At 41.2% G+C, this 17199-nt stretch overlaps 1 protein-coding gene across 1 annotated transcript in view; it reads left to right on the top strand.

Annotated features, from left to right (window-relative positions):
• The window catches only part of LOC140408742 (uncharacterized), a 264053-nt gene extending 251937 nt beyond the window's left edge, over positions 1-12116 (top strand). Inside the window, exons 34-35 of the mRNA XM_072496372.1 lie at positions 5512-5550; positions 8968-12116. Of these exons, the coding sequence (XP_072352473.1) occupies positions 5512-5550; positions 8968-9003 (75 nt within the window). The 3' untranslated portion in view covers positions 9004-12116. The remainder of the gene's footprint in view (positions 1-5511; positions 5551-8967) is intronic.
• Positions 12117-17199: the final 5083 nt, after the last annotated feature.

Genomic DNA, 17199 nt, shown 5'->3' with positions numbered 1-17199 from the left:
GTCCCTCAAGTTCATTCTGGGCCATTTGTGGGGTAGTTCAAGCGGTCTGAAAATTCACAATTCACCCAACGAGCGTCCCCCTGTCCCCCATTCGGCCCCGGGAAGAAACCAGTGGCTTAGAAATTAAGCACCGCTGTAAATTTAACAGCAACTTGCCTGCAGGAGGGCGCAACGCTCCCATTTCCGCATTGGCAGCAACCCACGGCCGGTTGAATCCACCACCCGGCACCTTGACATTCGACCTCCCGCGCGATTAAACAACCATAACTATCATCTTTCCCACTGCAACAGGCTGGATTAAATTCCCCCCACTATTACCAAAGCAGGTGCAAAGTGTAGTGTGAATCACGACAGCATTTGTTTGTATTCCTGAAATAAGAAAGTAGTCCTAATTTCCTCTTCAACTTGGAATATATCAATCTTGCTTACTTAATGCTCCTTTTACCCCTTTGGTAGTGTACTTTTAACCAAGATGTCTTCCCTGAGCTCATCAGTTCCAAGCTTACACTAGCAACCCTCCCCTGACTATTAACATAATGTCAAGGCTTCTGGCTGACTGTAACAAATTGCACTCCACTCCCAAAATGACTCAACTTTTCATATTAGGTTTCGATATTGCTTCCCAAACCCTTGTAATACAACCTCCTGTTCCATTTGTGATATAAACTATGTAACCAATTGTACCCCTTACTTCCATTGTACCAATAGGGCAAAATTTGAATGTTAAATACTCATTTGGGACATATAAAACTTATAAAAATTCATCAGTAAAATGTTTTACGATGAATTGTGTATTTTAATAGAAGACTACATTTTGATGAGATTACATCTCACACATGAATGAAAATGTGACCAATGTGCACATTATATTCTTCTGAAAAGCTGTGGTATATTGTATTTGGTTCTTTCACAGTTCAGACCGCTTGACCCTAGCTATAAAGGTAAAGTGTTCAATGGAATGCGTTGTTGTGCATGATAATCTTCTCTTGGGGGAACAAAATGTCGGTTTTAAACAAAATCCTGACAATGTTATCATTCTGATTTCTGGACATTATACGTGATTTATTATAGAAAGTTGTGATAAGCAACAGCGAGAAATAAGCTGTAAGACTGCTTTTGATCATGTGTGCTAAGTTTGTGTTGCTTAAAAACTGATTTGACTGCACATTTGCACCTGTAGTTTACATAAAGAGCTGCAGTCTTGAGTCCTATAATTGCTGATTGCGAATGAGAGAACAAGGAGCTAATAATGATGGTGCTGCTGTCGGTGCAATGATATTTGAACATGTGACAAGTGCTACATTACAGTGTTAAAACGGATGTTAAACTATTTAGCATCACAAGGGCAATCGTAAACAATCCAGAACAGAGTTTTTCAAACCCTGATAGAGACCTTTTCTTTAGAACCAACTGAGATGTAGGAAAGAAGATGTTCCTGTGTGTAACAGCCCAGGCAGCAGGATTTAGAAATAGATAGGAGCCGACACCTACGTTACTGACTCGCTGTCTGTATTGAGCACATTTCCTGGGTGGAACAGACACGAGCGGCCTAATAGTGCCTCCTATGTCACTCTCCAAGGATTTCTTAATTCTTCTTATTCCTTTTATTGTACCTTAAATAAATAATGAATTTGAGTGCTGGAAGGTATGAGGGGACTCTTCAGATTTGGAGGAACTGTAAAGAGGCTGGCAGCAATCTCCTGTGAGCCCATCATGTAGGTCTTTGCTTTGTCAATCTACACAGTGGAGATGAAGGCCATTTGTTGCTTTGGTTGTAGACCAAATTTCTGCTCGAGGTTGCACTGCTACAGACCTTTAAGGATGCGTAACTTTCCAGCCTTGAGTTGAAGAAAATGCCTATCCTACAATAGTTATCCTGGCCAGTGCACAGTCAGCCCATTTAAACTAACTAAATACGACATTCAGCGGAAGTCCAGCGGAGTGAATGCAAAAAGGACATCACCCGACTTATGATGGGGTGAAGTGGGGAGTGGGGGGGGGGGGGAGGGGGGGGGAGCGGGCATTGCATATATTATATGTACCCAGTTTTTCCACGTGGGTTTTCCAGTTCTCCTGCTAATTTTGCCAGGTTTCCACCAACTTTCTGAATGCATTTTAGTGAGAAATTAAGAACTCAAGGATAGTATCACCCCATAGGTGTTAAAATAAGCTCTGTGTAAAAAGCATAAGACACAAGCAAACTAGCAAATCAACACTAAACATAATTGGAATTAGAAAACAATTCCTAACCCCTCTGATACCTGGGGAAAGACCATAAAATGAGATATGCATATATCTTCACAGATTTAACAGATCAAATATTGAACACTTATGAGATAAGTGTTTGTAATTCATTCTCAGGTATGTGCCTTGCTTGCAAGGTTGGCAATTATTGCTAGTTGCCCTTGAGAAGGTGGTGGTGGGCTTTCTTAAACTATTGCAGTCCACGTGGTCAAAATAATTAGGTTATGTGGAGAGTTCCAGGATTTTGCTAACGTGAGGCAGAAAAAGTAAGTCTGATCCTGATCCTGCATTAGAATGGGGGAAGGAAATTAATTCAGGACCCTCTTAAACCAATGGAAAATGCATGGGTGGAAATTGGGTAATATAAGGCTCAGCTTGGATGTTGACCTTGACAATATTGAATTCTTTACCCATCAGTCTGGCCTCAATAAAACTCGAGATGGGTTTGTAGGTATAGTATTATTTATTTTTAACCAACTTGCAAGGCTGACTCGCTCCGCCATGAGTTCCAGAACACACAAATTGTCTCCTGAAGCTCCGGAACCGAGTGAGGTTGGAGACAAAGAAATCTCTGCAAATACATTCAAATGGCATCAAGTTTCACATACAAGATTCCCATAGGTCATCCTATACACCTCCTGACCTGGCCATATATCCTGATTGGCTCACTTTGCATTCCTTAACCCTGGGCCTCTTGTTACCCAGCATCCTTTTCCCCATCCTCCTTGCCATGCTTTCTGAATTCCTTTGTCCTTTGTCCTTTGTGAACTCACTACTATCTACATTACTGTAACTAATATTTGAACTAACTATTTTATATCGCATTCGTTTGTTCAATTCCTCAACCTTTTTATTATTAAAAGTCTGCCCACACTCCCTGCTTTACACACGAAGGGTGCTATGTAATAATGCTCCCAGGAGAAGGAATGAGGTGTGCGCGGGTCACGTAATTGAATGCAAGATGAAACAGCAGCTGCCCATCAAAGGGATGAAAGTTGAGAATTTAGTTGGTAGCAGATTGAAAGCGGATCATGGTTCCTGACTGCAAGTGGTAGGAACCTACTTTTAAACCATTAGCATGTTTTTCATATTTGTTAAAATACATAGCCGATTAAATTATACTTTTGAGATTGAGACGGCAGCAAAAGAAAAACACATGCCTTCAGATTGGCAACAGTTTTTTATAAGTGGCATGCAGCGGGCCAGGTAGTCTTGGTAGATTTGCTGTGATAGACGTGGAGAGAGTAGCTTTTTTTTTCTGTAAGGCACTTTGTTGGACAGAGGAGATTAGGCTGAGCTGTGCTTTGACCTCGGGGGTGGGAAGGGGTGGGGGTGATGGTCCAGGGAGATCAAACATGGGTGTCTGTGGAAGAGAGATTGACAGAAGCACCAGAGATCCAAGAACACTATGTTGGCAACAGCTCCATTTCAAGTTCCTCCTCTCAGGCAGGCGGAATGACGCTGCTGGCTTGCAGGGAGTGGGTGGCTGTCCAATGCAGTTTAAATATGGTAGCCAGACCTTTGAACCCATGACATAATGCTCAGGTCAGTAACTTCTTGCCCGCCCCCTTTACACAAATGGTCAAGACTCTTGACACTAGATAGATAATTGACTGGCCATCGTGAGCGGTCAACCAATCCCACCCATGAGCAGAAGTTTCACACAATTCCAGTCCCGCCATCAGGATATTGGCCATAGCATAAAGTCCCATCCAAAAATTGGATCTGTTTGCAGGGATACAGGGAAGAGGCTTTCAGTGATTTACTCTTGGAGAGAGCAGCACGTAGTTGATAGACAAAATAGCCTCCTATACTATAACTATTCTATGACTCTAAGAATGACAAGCTGAGAACTGCCAGTGCTGGCAAAACCAACAAAATTCAATATGTTCAGAAGGGGAGCATGTTGGGATAGAACAAAACCGTGCTTATAAAAACTCAAAAAAAGTTTCAAAAGTGCAACAACATTGTTAACCTGCAAGTTTGATAAAAACTGAAAAGAAGCCATCACTTCTGTACCAATGCTGTAAGTTACCAACAATAAGGCAATTAACAACACTATTTTCCAGGCAAATGGATGTGTGCAAGCACATGGCTTGGTGTCGTGTTTGTATGAGTACATATTGGGCATGATTCAGCCAGACGCAACAGGTGAATCCTACGAGAGCCCCAAATCGGGCTTTGCGTCAGGCCGATCGCAAGTCATTTGACTCACTACGCCCATTGCAATCTGGATCACACCCTCACTGGGCAAGATCCACATAATTATATTTAAATGAGCCATTAGGCTTATTTAAATGCCCAGATACCATGTGCACTCGGCACCAGAGAGTCAAGGCCACGTCTGCGAGACCTCAATCAGATGCCGTTTAGCACTAGTTTTCACAAACGTGGACCAGGCACAGTGGCACCTCTTGTGGGGGGGACTCGCATTCCATTAGAGCCCCCACGTGGTCAGGGACAGGGCAGGGTAGTACTCTGGCACCTTGGCACTGGCAGTGCCACTCTGACAACCTGGTAGTGTCATCGGGCAGCCCGGCAGTACTGTGTTCCAGGTTGGCACTGTCAGGGGAGGGCCTGAGGGGCCTTGCCCATGAGAAGAGAGGATGAGGGTGGGTTTGAGGGAACAAAGAAAGGTTGCGAGTTGAAGGGGTGGTCCTGAAAGCAGAAGGGGATCTGAAGGGGGAGGATTGCAGCGATCAGGGCAGCATTCAAAATGGCGCCTTGACCTGCGAGGAGCCGGTCATCCTGGCAAGCTCAGTTTCCCAGTGCAGGAAATGCGTGGCCTCGATGAGGAAAACTCCCCGAGGCCCAAATAAACAGCAAAGGTGCTGTTGAATAGCGGAGTCAATCTCGCCGAGAAATACCCCGCCAAACACGCCCGAAACCGGACGTAGAAACCTTTCAGCTGAATCACGCCCATTATCTTTTTGCAAAAGCAGGTACCAGAAGAGTAGAGTTGGAACTACTACACCTTACCAAGTTAGTTACAGAACTACCATTGAATCATTGGGTAACTGAATCAGCATTTAAGCTCGGTTTGCACTGTAATGTGGAAATTGTTGAACAATGTGCCATCATTATTAGATCTATTGCATTTAGATACTGAATCCCTCTTTGGTAATCATCAAGTTTGTAAAATTGTTTTTACTGACAATGACATATTCACCAGTTAAATAGATCATTTGGCAAGAGTGCCGATCCCTGCTTTTGCTTCTTCCTGTCTTTTTGCATACTAGTCAAAGTCTCTATCTTTGGTTAAAATAGGGCCCAGATGGATTGCCGATGCCAGGATGTTGGCAGAAGGTACGTAGTGCATGATCTTTTTTAAAGATAATGGGTATAAAGATTGTGATGCATTCACCACAGATACGTATCATAAACATATCCTTGTAGTATCCTTTATATTATATTAGGGATGATTTCACTGTTTGCTGTTAAAGTTGTAAATACTAATTCAGACACAGGAAGTCAATCTATTATGTGGAGGAAGGGTAACAGTCTCACAATGGGATCAGTAGACCCACTGCCCCATTCACACCACCAGACAGGTGGTTGACTTTTTGGAAAAGGCCTACCATTGTGCAAGTGATGTGCCCATTTAGAAGAGGTGGTAGGCCTCTTCTCCCATGCAAATCAGGCTCCTTATGATGTAGGTAAGACCCCAATTATAGTTCTAAGGCATACTGAACAAATCCTGTGACACAAACGGACAGCCCATGTGAAATGGCCTCCTAATCTGAAATAATCGGGCCTGAGAAAGAATATAATTGTTTTTTTTGTGGCGCTTACACAGGTTTAGGGGGCCCTTTCTCCAATAGAGCATCCTACTGAGCCCCAACCATCCTCCCCTATCCCCGTAACCCCACCTAACCTTTGGGCAATATTAGCATGGCCAATTCACCTAACCTACACATCTTTGGACTGTGGGAGGAAACCAGTGCACCCGCAGGAAACCCACGCAGACATGGGGAGAGCACGCAAACTCCACACAGATAGTCATAGAATCATCGAATTCTACAGTGCAGAAGGAAGCCAATTGGCCATTGAGTCTGCACCGACCCTTAAAAAGAGCTCCCTACCTAGGCCCCCGCCCCCAAACTATCCCTGCAACCCAGTAACACCCCCTAACCTATTGAACACAAAGGGACAATTTTGCATGGCCAATCCACCTAAGCTGTACACCTTTGGACTGTAGGTGGCAATCGCAGCACCCGGAGGAAACCCATGCAGACACGGGGAGAATGTGCAAACTCCACACAGACAGACACCCGAGGCTGGAATTGAACCCAGGTCCCTGCCGCTGTGAGGAGCAGTGCTAACCACTGGTCCACTGTGCCGCCCAGTCACCCGAGGTTGCTTCAGTTGTTCACTTTTTTAGGGTTTTTATGCAAGATGGTTCACTGTCACTGGTTCCCCCACAATCGGACACCACATCCCCTACTATCCAGAACACACACATTCTGCCCAATTAAATGACAGCATGAGTTAGGGAGTGTAACAGAAAACCCTTATCCTTTGTACAAGCCACTGAACTACTCTGGCTCCTATTTCTTTTGACACATGATTCCACATAAATCCTCTTCTTTCTCAGAAAAGAATGAAATAGCACAAGTCCACAATGAAGTGCAAGCTGAGCACCAATAGATGGTTTATTATCTAAAATGTGTGAATAATGTTGGGGCTGGTTTAGCACAGGGCTAAATCGCTGGCTTTTGAAGCAGACCAAGGCAGGCCAGCAGCACAGTTCAATTCCTGTACCAGCCTCCCCGAACAGGCGCCGGAATGTGGCGACTAGGGGCTTTTCACAGTAACTTCATTTGAAGCCTACTTATGACAATAAGTGGTTTTCATTTCATTTCATTTTCATTAGTAGTTTATGGTATTCAAATTGAGGAAATATATAAGTGAAAAATTGCTCCATTCGTATGACCCTACAGTGAAGGAAATGGCGTGGTGGTATTGTCACTGGACTAGTAATCCAGTAACCCATGGAAATACTCCGGGGATCTGGGTTCGAATCCCTCCACAGCAGATGGTGAAATTTGAATTTAATATAAATCTGGAATTTAGGGAAGGAAATCTGCCATTCCTACTTGGTCTGGCTGACATGTGACTCTTAAATTCCCTAGCCTCTCAGTTCAAGGGATGGGCAATAAATGCTGCTCAATGAATTTCAAAAAGCAACTTGTGTTTGTAGCACACCTTTAGAGCCGTAAAACATCCCAAAGTGTTAATTAGAGTGTAGTGAGATAAAATTGACATGAGTCAAAGAAGGAAGTATTAGGAGATGGGACTAAATTGAAGGAGAAAGGAGTTGAGGCAGCACGGTAGCACAGTGGATAGCACTGTGGCTTCACAGCGCCAGGGTCCCAGGTTCGATTCCCCGCTGGGTCACTGTCTGTGCGGAGTCTGCACGTTCTCTTCGTATCTGCGTGGGTTTCCTCCGGGTGCTCCGGTTTCCTCCCACAGACCAAAGACGTGCAGGTTAGGTGGATTGGCCACGCTAAATTGCCCTCAGTGACCAAAAAGGTTAGGAGAGTTATTGGGTTACGGGGATAGGGTGGAAGTGAGGGCTTAAGTGGGTCGGTGCAGACTCGATGGGCCGAATGGCCTCCTTCTGCACTGTATGTTCTATGAATAGGTGGAATGATTTTTGGAGAGGGAATTCCAGAGCTTGGGGCTGAGACAACTGAAGGCACAGTTCCCTGTGATGGGAATAAAGGACTGAGGGAGATGCACAAGGGACCAGAATTGGAGGAATAGAGAGTTCCTCAAGAGTTGGAGGACTAGAGGAGGACACAAAGATAGGGATGTGTGAAGCCATTGAGGGATTTGAGAGGATGACAATTTTAAAATTGAACAATGGGGGTCAATTATTACATAATCTTTCTCTAAAAGGAAAATGTTCAGCTAAAAGCTACCCATCCTAATTGCTGGTAGAAGTGGTAGCTATGTTTGTCTGGCACACAGCTGTGTAATTTGAAGCTTCAGCAGCTGGTTGGGAAGCAAGTGATGTAATTGCCACTTTATTGCTGGTGTTTACTTGAAGCCCTTTTCATTTACTGTCTTCAAAGTATGTGTAGATGGACAGGATTTGACCATGTGTTATTACTAATCTTTTAGTGTGTGTTTACTTAACGCTCGTGTGATTGTTTTGTTTTGCAGTGATGAATCTAACACGAAAGCATGAAGTTTGTATATAATGCTCCATATTTTGTATTTATATAGTTGTAACTGTTTTAAAAAAAGTCAAGAACAACATAGCTGCTTCTACTTCTTTAAAGTAAGAAGTTACATATTGTACATTGACTGATAGAACAGTTCTGTCAGAGACTCATAGTGTTAAAAAGAAACAATGTTGGAATGTTGTTTGCATGAGCTCACTGTGAGCTCTGTCTCAGCTTGTGTATTTTGCATGGACAAGTACCATTGATACATATCTGGACCAAGTTCTGTCATATAATTGTGACCAAATAGACTAAAACAGATGAATACTGTGGAAGGTCATTGGCTGCTGCCATTGCAAATGACCTTTGCTTCCAACCTCCACCTAAAGTTCCATCACTGATTTCTGGTGTCGTATCTGTTCTAAAGAGAAGTGCATGAAGTGTTTGACCAGTGCTTGATGTGTGACCACTTCTGAGTATCGAACGCGAACGTCTTGTACAGCCAGACCTGTGGCCTAGGCCCTGAACTTTCTTTTTCTCTCCTCATCTAAAGGGAGGAAACCCCTGGCTTGTTGCTAGAAAGAAATAAAAGAAATGCAGATGAAAAGGGGTTTTGAATGTGCGAGAAAAAAAAGCAACCTAAACTTCTGTTGTACAACATCCTGTCTTGTGGTCAAGTCACCATGGCAACATAAGTTATTTTTTGTTTTGTGCATGCCAACTCCAGTGGATGGCAAAGTGATGGAGTTCACAGTTCGGTGCTCTAAGGTTCAGTCCTTGGTTAACACGTAGCCGGTGAGCACTGGGTGTTTTCATTGTACGCCTACAGCATGGAACACATTTCATTCGGAGGATTTGGAAGATGAAGGTGTTTTTGAGAATTCCATTCGAGAACAAGGAACAATTCCCCAAGGTGCAGCGAGGTGTTATTCCTGAATGAGACAAAAAGGAAAGAACCCTTGCCTGAGATTGGGAACTGGCACCCAAACATTGTTCACCCCGAATGGGAATTGCAAACCGGCTCCAGTGGGTAATTTGGAGTTGAATTTCAATGAGAGGATTGATATCATACATCGAAGGCATCTCGCAAAACGCTTTTTTGATGTTACAAACAGTGGAGAGATGCTGAAGGTATTGTGCATGACAATTAGGAAGATTCCAGCCTGAAAAAGCAAGAATGTTCGGATTTGTATGGAAATGCTCTCTGAAGCATATGACCCCAAAGCTTTAATCTGATGCATCAATGCACAAATACCTTTTGTGCCTCAACTACTGGCTGTGGGTTCACTACTTTATACATTCATCTTTCATAATGTAAATGCAAATGCCCAGTATTATATATATATATATATATATATATAAAAGTATCCATATGAGTCATTTTATGATAATCTATTGTCAGCTATTAATTATTATAGTGTGTTCTATATTTTACCGTCTTTTGCAGTCCGTTGCTGTGGACGTAACATTTATTTCTGATTCAGTTTCTTTTACTGTGTCTCCCCTTGCACTGATCTGCATCTGCAGGCAGTTTTATTTTTATGGCACATTGCTTTCTGTTTTTGTTTCTGAGTAATCATTGATTTACGCTTGACATCTATCCCCTATTGCATTTGGAGCATCCTTTCAATGGCTCTGACATACGCAGCAGCTCACATGGTTGCAGGTGGGCTGGATTTGTATCAGATAATCTTGAGTTTTTGATTGTCTGGAAATTCTAATGTGGAAGCCAGATACTTGTAGTCTTCACTTTTCAAAAGTAACCCTTTCTTTTTCTCCCCGCTCTTTTACATCTTTTGAGGATGGAAATGCCAAAGTTTGTATTTCATTCTTTGCATGCCTTTCTTACATAAGAATCAATCCAATTAATTATAACCCATCGAAGCACAGTGCACAGGAATACAGTAAAAGTGCATTAACCCTTTGCAATGGAAACTTCATGGATCAGAATTTGTAATTAGGTATTAGGTTTTTCATTATCTGTAAAGAAAGCATCAAAACTCCATGTCCCGCCTTTACTCACCTGTTAAACAGTATTGAGCTTGGCAGAACATGGAAGTACATGTCAAGCTGTTGTTGCTAACTATTCACATCTTCTGGAAAAGCACCCATTTTTTTTAAAGCTTTCTTAAAAATCTAACTAGTCTGCACAAGGCTGAATCTAATGAGCTCATTTCCAAACTCAAACTCATGATTCTATTTTTTCCTTAATTTATTCCCCTGCGATTCAAGAGAGCTTTTAGCAGTATTAACCTAAAACGATATAATTTACAAGAGTAATTTGGTTATAAATTGTCAATCGTTATGTAAATAATGTAATAATTGCAGCCATGACAACAGTGGATCACTATAGCTATGGTTCCAGTCAATGATCCATGCTTTGCGGATTGTGTTCAGATGGCATGATTGCAAATTTTATGTGACCCTAACCTAACCATTAGATATGGCAGCTGCAACACTTAATGCCAATTTCGATCATAGCTACAACTGGGAATTGATTGTATTACTTTTATTTAAGAGATGCTTCTTTCAGAGTCCTATGCTGCACAGCACAGTTCTGTCTGAATAGAATGTATCATAAGAGACTGATTTACACAAGATATATCTAATTCACAGATGTATCCTGATGTGTTTTTCATTCAGCACTTAACATGTTCATTCACTATTGAACATAATCAATGCATTGCTCCTATCGCCCTTTGTTCTTCACCTATCCTTGCTAAAATGGAACATTTTGGCTTGATCCTGGTTCCTTTACCTTTTTAAGTGGGCTATTGAATAATGTATTAATTGAGCCATTTTTATGTTTATTCCAACACATGGATGAAGGCCTCGCAACCTACTTCATTGTACTTTGTTTTAACCTAATGTAGGCAAAAAGATGAAGCAACTGTACATTTTTTCATGCTAAGACCAAGTTTTTGTAGAGTTGCCAAAATCATTTTGCTGCTTTAGCCGAGCATGGTTTATATTTTGATTGCGCTAAGCATAGATTATGTATCTTTTATGTATAAAATGCCAGTTACATTTTATTTTCTAACTTTAACCATTCCGCATATTCCTCAGTGTTTTTTTCAATGCGCAGTTATGACAGTGGTTCATCAAACCAGCATTTTTTTTAAATGAAGGGAATATTTTATGCAAGCTTTCTTATTTTAACTATATATATTTATATATATTTGCTCGTTGTCCTGTTCAAAGCCTCAAACGCGCCACTGAACTGCAATTAATTAACATTATTATTGTTTTTCAGGTTTTTCTAAACTAAATGTACATCACACTGCTTAGTCAGGGAGCTTACATTTCAAACTAGCTAGCTCAGAAAAAATGTTGCTTGAAATGTTTCCTGTGCAAATGTTTTGTCTTGATTTTGTTTTTATTTAAATTCTAATGCATGGAATCATTTTGCTGCCTGTGTACTCACTGCAGAATGGTGTGAATTTACCGGAACAGTGTTACACATCAGCTCCTGGTTCAGTTTCGCTAGTGATGGCCAAGTTGTTCCAGTATATTTTTGTGGAATATCCCCCTTGGCACAAGAGCAGACTTAATGAACCACTGAGAAGCACTGTCTCCTAGGCCTCGTCCTTGCACAATAATGCATGTACGAATGGGTATTGCATTATTTACTCCAGCAAGGCAGGATCATAAAAATGTAAACCTTTGGAGACAAAATAAAATCATACATAGTTTATTATTGAATGGGATTTGGAGGAATTGATCTTCTATTGTGTTATCCTCTTCTCTGATTTCTATTGAGCATTTTCCAGTTTGATAATGACATATGAGGTTAGAAGTTCTCCAGTGCCCGATTTCATGGAGTCATGGATTAGTGAGGCCATTCAGCCCATTGACTGTTAAAGCAGCAAAACTACTCTGTCCTTTTTTCTTTGTCTATTTTTACTCTGAAGATGGCACTTTGGACCCTGAGAAGTACCCTTATTAATGTCACTATGTATGCCATTTTATTTGCTGCAATTGTCAGTTTATGATATCAGCATCCCAGTAACCAATTGAATCAGTGTCAGTTATTGCCTGAATGGTCAGTTGGCTGTAATTACTGCTGAGTGCACCATAAGAGCAAAGGCATAATACTGGAAAGGGCCATTGCATTGACAGTAAAATACAACAAATCCAAATTGAGAAAGACCTGCACAGGGTACAGAGGGATGATATCCAAACATACTTTCTGCTGATTGACAAGTTATTCATTTTCATTGAGCCTGTGCTGACAATTATTGCCACTAATTTTTTATGAAAGCTATGCATTGTGAACAGGCTTCCTAATGTAATCATTTCCCACACCTGTCTGAAGGTTCCCATTACACTGTGGGACCATCCTACTTAATACCATGAAAACATGCTCACTGGGCACCAGAATGCATAAATATCCAGCTTTCCATATCCATAGAATCCATAGATGCAAGTGTTTCCTAAGTTCCCTCCAGAAAGATATAGCTCTATTTTTTTATGTCCCCAGCCCTGGACCCACAAACTGGAGGAAGTATTTCCTCCCAATCTACCCCATCTGTTTTCCCTTAATCCCCTGAAAACCTCAATCAAGCATCCCCTAACCTCCTAAATTCCCATGAATACAAATCTAGTTTGTTTAATCTCTGCTCGTAGCTTTAGTCCAGATTTAATTCTAGTTGCACTCTCTTCAAGGCAAATATGTTCCTTCTAAGTGGTGGTGTTCAGGAGGACTCCAAGCTTGGTCTAACTAGGGCTTTCTATAGCTGATGGTTGACTTTTGGTGTTGTATTCTATTGCTCTGGATAGAAAGACATACATTTTATTAATTGCCTTTTTGATTCCCTCTGCCCTGTCTGTGCCTTGGGAATTAGCACTTTGCAGCTGAAGGGAAGAAGGGAATGTGGTAGAGATCATTACACAGCCGGTCTCCACCCCTAGTACTTCACTATTTTGTTAGGGCCTACCCATGATCTTAAATAATCTACTACAGATTCGGTGTAGCTAGTATCAGGAGGCAGAAGGGAGTATTTGTAACTGCCCATCTAATTTCCCTGCAATTCTGCTTAATGAGAACTCATAAATACTCACTATGACTTTTCTCAGGCCACTGCTGACCAGAGGATCTGTGGAGATGGCTGGGACAGGCTGAAGGCAGTGACCGTGTCTTGGAAAATCCTGGAGTCTTTGGTCATTCTGTATTCTGGCATCTGACCTGATGGCTCATCCCCTCTACACTTGGTTTCAATCTTGATGCTTTCCTGCATCTTTCCCAATGCATGGTGTAACTAGAAATAAACAGGTATCCCAAGTATGGGCAACTGTCAAACAGTAAAGCCCTGGAATCATCTTCTGCACCGTATCATCCTACTATTTTATTTCCCTTTTTGTTGCTTTGTCACAATTCCCACATTGTTGAAATTGAGCAATCTCTATTACTTCTAGGGCCTGGATTTTCACTCCTGAGGTGGAAATCGCCCAGCTCGCTGGAAAAAGGTGCCCTGGATTGAAGATCTTTGTCTTGGAATGAGGGTAGAATGGGGAGATGGAGTCAGGCCCGACAGTCCCCGGGTGCAGATCTGAGGTAACCACAGGGGTTGCCGAATGCCAAGGCGAGCTTTGCTTCTCTGGGACTTTGCCCCAGTTGCTTTTTTGAACATCACCCCTCACCCTCTCAATCCCTGTCTCCACTCACCTCTCTTGCCCCTACCTGCCAACCCATGTCCCCTACTCTCCCAATGGTCTCTTATAGCCACGATGCCAACTGAGTATCAGCTGATGGCCCTACCCACCACCTATGCCCTTACACCCTTCATGCCAACTCACCCAGTATCCACCTTGATATATTTCAGGAACCAGGCATAGAAGTAATATAGTTCTAAATATCTATAACAGAGTTCATTACATAAAAACACACTCTCATTCATGAAACTCCAATCAATACGCTTAGATCCCATCAAATACTTAATCCATTATAAAAACAAGCATTTGTATTGATAACCCCATGTCAAAGATAGCTATTGTTTACTACTTCGGAGCTGTCAATCACACAATAAATTTACAGGCCCGCTAACTGATAATGACAAGTTGTGGAAACAGCTAAACAGTGATAATGTAATGGTAGCCCTTCGGGCATGTCAACAAACAGCTTTTGGAACAGCAAGCATAGATTCTTTTTCAACTCAGACTTAGGCAAGCAATTTGTAAAAGGCAGGCATTTCAAATAACTTGACAGTACTATGTACCTTATCCATCCTTACATCTACTCTAAAAATGCATGAGTCACACTGTGAGATAAGGCCCTTGCTACAGAGAAAATAGGGTCTGTTTGAATTCAAATGGCCCTGTTGAGTTTGGGTTTCCCTAGTGTGAGTCATAACCCGAGGAGCTGTCCCTGATTCCACCTCTTCAACCCCCACAACCAACAAAAATATGATCTATCAGGAATGTGGGTAGGACTTCTGGATCTAGATCCATCTCCCGTTTTTAAGGACCCCCAGAATCTCCATGTGTCTTTGAGAATCTAGGCCTAGGTTCCGTACTAAATCGTCCCTCAGTTTGGTTCATTATATACCTTTAATGCAGAGTTTTTAATCATTATGCACTAACTTATTTCCCTCTGCCTTCTCCAAAAAAAAAAGAAAGGTGGTATGTTTACCAAAGGCACCAGGAGGAGGAATGTCTCCATCTACAGTCCACTGCATACCAGGGACTAATGCGGTGGCATTTCTTATAGCTTGTACTATGCCTTTGCAGGAATGCAATTGTTTTACTCTAGTAATGGAAGTATGTTACATATGCTTTGCTATAGTTATTTTGGTGGAACATTTAAAATAAATGTTTTGTAAAAAAAAAAGTATATACAACACAGGCTTGACTTTAGCTTGTGTTTATTTTCCCTGCATCTAATTTCCACAGTTAATATAATCTGAAAGGGCAGGTCTTGTGAATATAACAGAAAATACTGTCAGTTTTTAATTTCAAGCAAGGTTATATTGCTCTTTGCTGCTTTGAATGAGCGGAATAAACATGTTGTATATTTGAATGCGGCAAAAGCAAAGACAAAAAAAGGTTCAAATATTGTTTTTTTTGGTCATTTCAAAATCAACAATAAACTTAACGCCTGCTCTTCTTGTGGGTTGATTCTGATGACATGATGAGGATTTGTATTATCTTGACCTTGATTCATTTTTATATTATTTGTTTGAAGGGTTTATATTTCTCCCCATTTTATTTCAGTTGTGTTTTTGTATATTTCCAAAATTTTGTTTCAATATTAAGAAGTTGACCTTCAGATCTATTTTTACAAGATGCTGTTATTGGCACATTTGAATATGATCACACTAAACTGTGTACGAGACTGTTTACTAATATATATCCCAGCAACCATTGCATTTCTTTACTGGTCATTCTGTAGATTTTTTTTGTATCACTTTCTGTAACGTACTGAAGCAGGTATGGTCTTAAATTTTAATCCACTTTCTGCCGTTGAGTAACTCATCTTTGCTGTATCAATTACTGATTCAGGAATTGCAAGTGACAAACCATTTGAGAATTGTATCAGATTAGGCACAATTCTTTGTAAATGGCACTATTTTATTCCCCCATCAAGGAGTAATTCTTGGTTGTGCTGAATGACTATAACAGGCTGCTTTAACTCACGGTAAAGCACTGCAGCAGAACGGCCAATATCAACTGCGTGTCAAACATGCACTGCAATGGATGTAATCTGCTGAAGCACTAAATTTTCCAGTACCTTTTTATTCTCTTCATTCAAATAAGAATTTGAAAACCAATAGGTTTGCTGGCACTAATGCACAAACATGTTGGAGCACCAGTGGTACACTCACAAGCCAAGCTCCTGGTCGTATCCACCTTCACTATGGCAAAGAGCCAACCACGGGCTCAATTACTCCCCAAAGTAAAGTTGCTCTTGTGCCCTCTGCTGCCTAAGAAATAAGGTCACTTGTCACATTGGTTGTCGACCGTGCAAGCAGGAAACCAGAGAAAGGAAACAGAGCAACTCGGGCAATAAAAAGGATTCTGATCCAGACTACCTGTGTGCCACTCTCATGGTGTACTATTCCTGTCTGTTCAAAGAACCTGATGGAGAGGGCAGCTTCTGCAGTGCCATCCATGTGATGCAGCCGACCAATTAATATACATTTTATCACAGCAATAACAGGAAATGTGGATGTAATTTAACACTTTCATCGGAAAATTAAAGCACTCAAGGTCTGTTTATTTGACATTTTATCGATTTGTGCAAAGAAGTATTTATCATCATTAGTTAAGGATATGATTTTAAACAATGGTCAGAACAGTTTCTTTTTCAATTGTGAACCATACCAGTATTTTGTCTTTTGTTGGTATTGCCAGAATAAAAAAAATTCTTGGTGTACCAAATTATTTGTTTTATTAAGTCATTTATTTGGGCATAAGCACCATCTCACCTATGGCGAACAGCAATAGTTTAACTGCACAACTTTTAGAAATAGAATATTAATTCAGTGATATAGAGCATTTTACAACACTGTATTCATGAGACTTACAACTCCTAAATACATTTGACATCATCCGTGGCCAGAATAACTCTCTTAACCTTTGGTTCACGGTGTAGTGTAATATTTTAAAGCATAGCATTATCATCTAGACTTAGCAATGTGGAAATTCTACTTCGGAATTTTCATCTCAATACAAATTGAAAAGATCAATTTATCCCTATCGCTAGATTTTGGAAGTGGGTATATTTTTATGTTCAACACCTGGACTCCAGGCAGAGTTTGCACATTCTCCCCGTGTCTGCGTGGGTTTC

The sequence above is a fragment of the Scyliorhinus torazame genome, chromosome 3 (genome assembly GCF_047496885.1).
Source record: "Scyliorhinus torazame isolate Kashiwa2021f chromosome 3, sScyTor2.1, whole genome shotgun sequence".
In the NCBI taxonomy this organism is placed as follows: domain Eukaryota; kingdom Metazoa; phylum Chordata; class Chondrichthyes; order Carcharhiniformes; family Scyliorhinidae; genus Scyliorhinus; species Scyliorhinus torazame.
Note: the sequence above shows the minus strand (reverse complement) of the source record. Positions and strands in the feature narration are given on the sequence as shown.